This window comes from Canis aureus, chromosome 6, assembly GCF_053574225.1.
Source record: "Canis aureus isolate CA01 chromosome 6, VMU_Caureus_v.1.0, whole genome shotgun sequence".
Lineage (NCBI taxonomy): Eukaryota > Metazoa > Chordata > Mammalia > Carnivora > Canidae > Canis > Canis aureus.
Window position 1 is genome coordinate 42141235 of NC_135616.1, and position 9019 is coordinate 42150253.

General features: G+C 55.9%; 1 protein-coding gene across 1 annotated transcript in view; it reads left to right on the forward strand.

Moving 5' to 3' along the window:
* Window positions 1-9019, forward strand: part of EPHX1 (epoxide hydrolase 1) — a 32627-nt gene that overhangs the window by 22924 nt on the left and 684 nt on the right. Inside the window, exons 4-8 of the mRNA XM_077901302.1 lie at window positions 2549-2776; window positions 3294-3423; window positions 3869-4074; window positions 4874-4982; window positions 8631-8756. Coding sequence (XP_077757428.1) covers window positions 2549-2776; window positions 3294-3423; window positions 3869-4074; window positions 4874-4982; window positions 8631-8756 — 799 coding nt within the window. The remainder of the gene's footprint in view (window positions 1-2548; window positions 2777-3293; window positions 3424-3868; window positions 4075-4873; window positions 4983-8630; window positions 8757-9019) is intronic.

The window sequence follows — 9019 nt, forward strand, 5'->3', positions numbered from 1 at the left end:
AACCTTAAAAAAAAAAAAAAGTCTGAACTGTCCCAATCCAGAGGAGTCTAAGGAGACATGAAGGCAACATGAGGTCCTGGAACACAAACAGGATGTTAGGTAAAATTTAAGGACATCTGAGCTGTATTCACCGTCTGTGGACAGTGGTGTTATTCAGCCGTTGCAGAGAAGGAAACCCTGCCCGAGGGGACATCATGGATGAACCTGGAGGACATTCTGCAGAGTGAAATAAGCCAGTCACAGGAAGACAAATTCTGCATGATCCCGCCTGTGGAGGGATCCCAAATTGCCAAGCTCATAGAAGCAGAGGGGGCTGAGTGGGGGCCAGGACGGGGGAGATGAAGAGACGGGGAGATGCTCGGTAAGGGGTATAGAGTCTCAGTTTTGCCAGATGCCTAAGTTCTAGAAACATCCTGGGCCGCCGCGTGCCCGCTGTTGATAGCACACTTAACAGTTTGTGAGGACGGAGATCTCCTATTAAATATTCTTACTACCATAAAAATAAAAATGTTTTTAAAACTAAGGAAATCTGAAGAAATTACGGACTTTAATGGAGTCATTAACGCATCAGTACTGGTTCATTCCTTGTAACAAATGTACCGGAATAACGTAAGCCGTTAATGACAGGGAAGCTGGGTGTGGGTTCGTGGGAACTTCCTGTACTGTCCTCACTCTTTTTCTATAAATCTGAAATTGTTCCAGAATAAAGGCGCCTGGCTGGCTCCATCAGTGGAGCACAGGCCTTTTTTTTTTTTTTTAAGTAGCTCCACCCTGAGATCACGACCTGAGCAAAACCGGGAGTCAATCACTTAACCCGCTGAGCCACCCAGGTGCCCTGAACATTCTAGTCTTGACCTTGGGGTCATGAGTTCAAACCCCACGTTGGGCATCAGGATTATTTTTTTTTAATTATTCCAAAATAACAGATTTATTTTTAAAATTCTGGAAAGAGAACACAATGTTCTCTTCATGTGCTTTTTCCCCCTTTTGATTTATCTGTTTTCCATTTCTTATGGTAAACATATGTTATTTATGTAATGAATTCACAACTGACCAGAACATTAGCTAGTCAAGGTGCAGGGCTCCAGGCGCTCTCTGGGCCACCTACCTGCCTGGGAACAGACTGCCCTCAGAGGGGCTCTGGAGTGCCTGGAACCCACTTGCCCACCCTTGGCTTGGATGTGTTCCAAGGGTCCAGCACTCGACTCAACCTTGAAAACGTTTCTCCACTTTAAAAAATTATGCATTGAATTTACATCCCTTATAGAAAAATTAGGAGATCCAGAAGTGCCTGGGTGGTTCAGTGGGTTAAGCATCTGCCTTTAGCTTGGGTCATGATCTTGGGTCCTGGGATCGAGTCCTGCATTTGGGCTCTCTGTTCCACAGGGAGTCTGCTTCTCCCTCTCCCTCTGCCCCTCCTCCCTGCTGGTATGTGTACTCTCTCTCTCAAATAAATTAATAAAATCTTTTTTCAAAAAATTAGGAGGGGACACCTGGGTGGCTTAGCAGTTGAGTGCCTGCCTTCGGCTCAGGGTGTGATCCTGGAGACCCAGGATGGAGTCCCACATCGGGCTCCCTGCATGGAGCCTGCTTCTCTCTCTGCCTGTGTCTCTGCCTCTCTCTCTGTGTCTCTCATGAATAAATAAATAAAATCTTTAAAAACTTAAAAATTAAAAAAATTAGGAGGGACAGAAAGAGTAAAAAAATAAATTAACACTTGAAATTGTCTTGCTCAGAGACAACTTTATATATATTTGTAGTTTATCCTTCCAAATTTAAAATTTTATATACATATGAGTTCATATACTTACCTATCCATACATATACATACACATACAGTTCATGTACACACGGTGTATAAATATGCACACATAGGACTGCTTTCAAAAATTAGATATTTGTCTTGGTAATTTGCTTTGACCACTTTGAACTGTTTTATATGTTAAATGAATACATATTTGCACTGTCATATTAAACAGGTGTATTGTATTACAGTGTAAACTATAATCTGTTTCAGCCTCTAATGCTACAATATACAGGTTTTTTTCCCCTACTCCTTTTTTTTAAAGGTTTTTTTTTTTTTTAGTTTTAAGTGACCTTGACACCCAGCGTGGGGACCCCGAGATCAGGAGTCGCATGCTCTACGGGCTGAGCCAGCCAGGCACCCCACCCCCCTGTCTTTATTAAGCAGCATTTGCCAAGTGCCACCATGAGCCACGAAGTGTTCTGGGCTCTGGGAACTTGGCAGTGCGTGAACAGCCCGGCCCTGGCCTCACAGGGCTCATGATCTGCTGGGTAGGGGGCATGGCAGCAGTCTGTCCCCTGCAGGGCACCTGTGAAGGTCAGGAGGGGCACCTGTGCAGCTGGAGCATGGGGTGGGTGCACAGCCAGCCTGGGTGGCCGCTGCCATGGGGCCCCGGGGGCGTGGCACCTGCTGGCCGAGCTCTGGAGGGAGCACAGCCTGGGTGGACACGCTGAGGGCCGGGGCTGCAGCCTCCTCGGCTCTGGGGTCCTCTCCACCCTGGGCTGCCTGTGCTCTGTCCCCCAGGGCTGGACATCCACTTCATCCACGTGAAGCCCCCCCAGCTGCCGTCCAGCAGCACCCCAAAGCCCTTGCTGATGGTACACGGCTGGCCCGGCTCCTTCTACGAGTTCTATAAGATCATCCCGCTCCTGACTGACCCCAAGAACCATGGGCTGAGCGACGAGCATGTTTTTGAAGTTATCTGCCCTTCCATTCCTGGCTACAGCTTCTCGGAGGCATCCTCCAAAAAAGGTAGGGAGGCGGGGGGGGGGGGGCTGGTGGGGGCCAGGTCTTCACGCAGGCGGGCATGGGGCTGGGACGGCTCCCTTCGGATGGCCCGTGCACCTGCCCAGGCCCTGCCGTGTGCAGTGGGTGAGGGGCGGGCAGGGCCGCGGCCCTGAGCAGCCAATGCTAGCCCGGGCGCCTGGACTCTCGCGCCCTCAGGAGCTCCCCGCACGGCAGCAGGTCCACGTCTGGGCCAGCAAGGCCCACCAAGCCCCGCAGGGAGTACAAGCCCACAGAACCTCACCGGTGCTGGCCGAAGCCCGTGCACCCTCACTGCTTGGCCGTCCACGCACTGCCCCTCTCTCCACACCGCCTGCTGGGCCCTGGGTCGCGCTCCCAGGGGCCCTAAGATGCCTCCTCCCCCACTGTGAGCTGCTGTCACCCCAGCATGGGGCAAGGGGGCCAGTGAGGAATTCCATAGGAGCCCGAGAGGGCCCCAGGAGTGACATCTCTGTGACTCTCTTCTCTTTCCCCTTCAAACCAGGCTTGAATTCAGTGGCCACTGCCAGGATCTTTTATAAACTGATGCTGCGGCTCGGCTTCCAGGAGTTCTACATTCAGGGTGGGGACTGGGGGTCCCTGATCTGTACCAACATGGCCCAGATGGTACCCAGGTGAGGGTCACTCTTGGGCATGTGAGACGGCCATCTGTGCAGGGCCACAGGGTCTGCCCGGACGTGCCATCTGAGCTACAGCGCATCCTGTGGGCCTAGAGGAGAGGAGGAAAGGTCCCCCATCCCCCGCTGTGCTTGGGGCACCTTGACGTGCATTCCCTCTCTATTTGCTATCACATGGAGCTGGGGACTCTGGGCCAGGTGCACAGGCAGAGAGGCCCAGCCAGACGAGGAAAAAGTCAGACAGTAGACCTTTTTGGTGGCCCATGTCCTGGAAGAGACCAGAACTTTCTGGAAGCTGTATTATCCTTCCCAACCCCCTCCTCCATGTCCAGTGGCCACTCCAGAGGGACAGATTCCCAAAGGGGCCAGGGCAGGCGTCTCAGCCCCATGGCCTCCCCCAGCCCTGATGCCAGCCTCACCTGGACCCTCTGTCTGCCCTCAGCCACGTGAAAGGTCTGCACTTGAACATGGCTCTGATGTTAGGTCCCTACATCCTGACTCTGTTATTGGGACGGCGTATCTTGAGTCTTCTCGGCTACACCCAGAGGGATCTGGAGCTGCTGTACCCCTTCAAGGAGAAGGTTTTCTACAGCCTGATGAGGGAGAGCGGCTACATGCACATCCAGTGCACCAAGCCTGACACTGTGGGTGAGCACGCACTCAGGACACTGCAGCCTCCTCCCGGGAGGTGCCCACACCCTTCCATGTACCCAGCCAGGCGCCAGCCAGGGGCCCTCACTTGCCTCAGCAATGCTGCTCACAGGGTGAAAACCTCCCGGGAGGGACCGAACTCTGTTTCTCGCGGCATTTCTGGGCATAGGTCAGCCAGTGCATGGCCGGAACATTCCAGACGCCTGCGTGAGCTGATTCAGTGGGCACCATGCCCTGGTCCCCTGACCCCTGCGCCCTGAGCTTGAGTCGGGGAGGGAACTTGGGGGCCCAGCAGCTCCAGGACTGGGGGGCTGGAGGGCATCAATATTCATTTGTAACTGTTCCCCTAATTTGGACTTTCAGGTTCTTTCTTACCTTTCACTAATCTGAGTGTATAAACTTAAAACCCCACCTCTTAAAAAAAGTTTATTTATTTATGTAAGTAACCTCTACACTCATTGTGGGGCTTAAACTCAACAATTCCAAGATCAAGAGTCGTATGCTCTTGATCTCAAGCCAGCCAGGTGCCCCCAAACACCACTTTTTTAAAAACAGCATTCATACATATTTCTTATCGGGGTCCCCCGAAGCTCCCCATGCAATGGATGGATCCCCCAGAAGCAGTGGGGGCAGTACCCCCACTTTTTCCCAGATGGGAGTTCCAAGGCCGAGGGTTATGTAGATGGGGGGTGCACGAGCATCCCAGGAGTTAGGGCAGAGCTGCATCACCCCATGACCTGGCGGCCTGCTCACTGGTCCCAGGCCTGAGTTCCTCCCTTACTTCTCCCCACACCAGGCTGTGCTCTGAATGACTCTCCTGTGGGCCTGGCTGCCTATATCCTGGAGAAGTTTTCCACCTGGACCAACCCAGAGTTCCGAGACCTGGAGAATGGAGGCCTGGACAGGTGAGACCCTACCTGCCAACCACCTGCTCAGGTCCCAGCAGCCATGGCCAGCACGTCCACCTCCTTCCCAATGCCCCTCAAGCCCTCACCTGGTGAACACAGCCCCAGCTCCTCCAGATGAGGCCGCGGAGGCACGGGGAAGTCTAGCCATTCGCTCCAAGCCTCACAGTGCAGTGGTCAAGAATAGGAAGCAGGGCTTCAGAATGTCTATGCTCCATTTGCTAAACAGCCCCCTTCTGGGATCAGTGGGTCCAAGGGGAGCAGCCGGGGCTTCCTCCTCCCGTACCCGGGAGAGCCAGGCTTGTGGCCACCTGGATGTGTGCCCTGGGGAAGCCAGCCGTGGAGGCAGCTGAGGGGAGCCTTGGAGGCCGTGGCCTCTTTAGCATGTGATTCCCAGGCCTCTGGCCCAACTCAGGCTCCAGGAGGTCGGCCCTGACCCAGCTTCTCCAGCATCCATCCCCTTCTTCATTGCTCTGGGGACACCCAGGGCACCAGACGCAGTGCTGGGGTAGGAGGAGGGAGAGATGGGGCTGGCTCCCACCTCGGAGATAGGGACCGTGTGTAGGTTGTGCTCTAGGCCCCACTCCTAGAATGGGGCCCGGTATGCAGCAGGCACTCGACAGATACATACTAGAGGTGAGCTCGGAAAGGCTGTGGGAGTCCCGAGAAAGGAGGATTTGCTCTGTCTAAGGGGCAGGGAGGGGAAATGACTGGGAGAATCAATTAGGCCTGGGCCTTGAAGGATGGGTAGGAGTTTGCCGGTGGAAAGGGTAGAAGAGAATGCAGGCAGAGAGGAAAGCAGAAGTGAAGGCTGGAGTGGTAGACAAGTGAGGTGCCCTTGGAAAGGCTGACTTTGCCGAGGCGTGGAGCAGGTGCACGGGGCCAAACTGTGAGCCCACTCACAAGCCCTCACCCTGGGATCTGTTCCTGCCCCACACTGGGCAGGACCCAGGGGCAACAGGGATCCATCAGCAGCTCCTTGGCAAGGGGTGGCCCTGCTCCTTGCCCACAGTCCCTGCAGCCAAGGCTCGAGGCCCCCACTGATCCCCCCAGCCCTGGGCCTGGGGTTCCTGCACTGCTGCCTGGCCCCCTGCCCACACACACCAAAGCTTTGAGCAGGGCACAGCCGTGCTCAGCTCTGTAGTCTAGAAAGATCACTGAATGCTTGGGCAGAAATGGGTGCTGTGGTCCTTTTCAAGCTTTGACCAGAGCCAAGGGGGAGATGGGAGCCCTTGGCCACCTCGCTGAAAGTCAGTTCCCAGTTCCCAAGTTAAATGTTGATTCTGACCATTCACTTCTCATTGACTGGATTCCATCCTGTCACCACAGTAACATTTAAAAGGAAGTTCATCTTTCTCTCCTCCTGCTCCATGCTGCTGTTGCTAGAGAGGAAGGAGTGTATTTTTTTTTAAGATTTTTATTTATTTATTCATGAGAATACACAGAGAGGAGAAAGAGAGGGCGGCAGAGACACAGGCAGAGAGAGAAGCAGGCTCCATGCAGGGAGCCTGACATGGGACTTGATTCCGGGTCTCCAGGATCTCGACCTGGTGCTAAACCGCTGAGCCACCAGGAGTGTATTTCTGAAGGGGAAGATGCCTTGTGAACGTATTCATCATTTCAGAGAAGTTTTCACATTTAATGCTAACATCCCACCCTGCGCCCCTCACCCGCTCCAATGGGAGCAGGGCAGGGGTGAATCGAAGGTTCCTTAAAATGTGGTGCTCCAGAGAAAAATGTGATTGGCCAGCTACAGCTAAACAGCTGACACAAACAAGCAAGTTCAGCAAATTGGCCGTTTTGGGCAAATCAGCATCTGATTAATCAACCAAACTTCCTGGCCAAGAGCTGGGGAGCCAAGTGGAGCTGCTGCAAGTTCCTCAATTCAGGCAGCAGTGACGTCAGCAGAGCCTGGGGTGGGGAGGAGCGGGGATTCTTGGGGGGCTGGGGCAGGGAGAGAGGAGAGGGGCGCAGGGACGACCAGGGCTCAGAGGGGACAGTGAAGGGGGAGGGAGGAGCAGGGGCAGAAGGTTCTACCTCCCTCCTCCCTGCTCAGGCCGGAAATAGGGCTTAAGGAGGAGGAGCCCTTGCAGTGTGTGGCATTTAGAAACAGAAGCGCTTCTGGATTGTGAAGGATATATGTGGATTTGTATACAGACGTGTGAGCACACGTGTGAGGGTTGTGTCAGTGAGGAGGGGCTGGGCAGAGATGTGGCCCCACTTCTGGTGGACATGCTGGGGGGGAGCTGAGATCTGGAGCCCATGGAGGGGTCAGGAGGAGATGACCTTCTCTGCTCTGGGGGATGGTTAGCAGGCAGTGCCAAGGAGCGGCCTCCGGGTACAGGGAGGAGCTCTGGCCTCCTGGCTGCAGGGGGAGGATGGAGCCTAGTGAGAAGCCCCTAGCTGAGTGGGGGGCAAGGGTGAGCTGACAGTTGCAAAGGGGTGCTGAGGCATGGGGAGGCAGGAGAGAGGGGACGGGGCACAGAGGGGAGGCGGGAAGGCTGGCCTGGGGGGCCTTGGGCAGCAGACCATGGGCTGGGAAGGGAGAGATAGAGGCTGCAGGCTGGGTGCAGGGAGGCAAGAGCTCTTGGAAGCCCCCAGATCTGGAATTGAACAGGGAAGGCCTGAGCAGAGCTGCTCCTGGAATAGGATTTCCCCAGAGGGGAAGGCAGGCAGGTAGGGGGCTGTCAGACACCCGATGGTGGGGACTCGTCCGGTCCACAGAGCCCGAGTCCCCCAGGGTCTAGACCATCAGGTGGGTCTGGGCTGCAGAAGGTACAGGGCTGAGGGCATCAAGGGTGTATCATAGAAGTGAGGGGGTTGGGGAGGGAAGCCAGTGGGTCCGGGTGCAAGGGGTGCTATCCTGGGAGGGAAGTGCAGAGGCTGGTGGGGCAAAGATGAGTGGGGGGCACAGGGGCAGAGGTGGATACCCAGAGGGCACGTGCAGTGGGCCCCATGGCGGGCTCCCGGGCTTCTGGACACAGGGTAGAGTGAGCCCAAGGGCAGATGGGGCCAGGGGAATGTGGAGTCTCAGGGTCCACAGACCACATGTGCCCCAACAGTAAGAACCAAATGGCTCTTTCCTCGCCAAGCATGGAGGCCTGCTGCCTGGGTGGGGTCCCCCCACTCAGCAGTCCCGGGGTGAGGAAGAAAGGGGTGTCCTGTGCTGAGTGGGAAGGTGTCTGCAGGGCCCCATGGCTCCCACATGGGATGACACAAGTTTGGCAGGAGGCTTACAGGCAATGCCAGGTGGATCTAGGGGCTCTAAGGGCCTGGAAGCTGGGATCCACCCAGGGCCTGGTTGTGGTGAGCCCACCTGGGGCTGGCCTGAGGGTGGCCTGTACAGAGGGCCCAGGGGTGGTGACCAGCCCAAAGCCGCTGGGTCCCGCTGACCTCGCCTGCTCGTCCCCTGGGCTGAGCCTCTGGGGATGGGCAAGGAGGGGGTGCGCTGACACTGCCCAGGATGACAGTGGCAGCCAGTGTAGCCTGGTCCTGTTGTTGTGGCAGCTGGCGACCCTGGGCCAAGCCTGCCTGTGCCCAACCTGGGGTGCACTCTGACGAGGAAGCCAGACAGGCAGCGGGGGTCCTGGCCTGTGCCTGCAGCCTGAAAGCCTGCCCCTGAGCCGCCTTCCTGTTCTGCTCTCATAGGAAGTTCTCCCTGGACGACCTGCTGACCAATGTCATGCTCTACTGGACCACAGGCACCATTGCCTCCTCCCAGCGCTTCTACAAGGAGAACCTGGGGCAGGGCTTCATGGCCAACGCGCATGACCGGTGAGTCTGGCTGAGCCCACACTGGGCCCCTGCCCACGGGCTTCTGGGCTGGGAGCAGCAGGACCACCGGCTGTCGACCCCAAGGAGGCATATTTGACAGTGGGACAGTACAGCTTTGCCTGCCAGGTGCCCAGGTGCCTGGGATGAGGACATGATGTAATGAGCTCACAGAGGGAAAGCAAGCTGGCCGCAGACCACCAGGATACTGGCCTGGCTAGCAGTGACGGTTCTGAGGCTTCCAGACTCTTCGGGGGCAGCAAAGA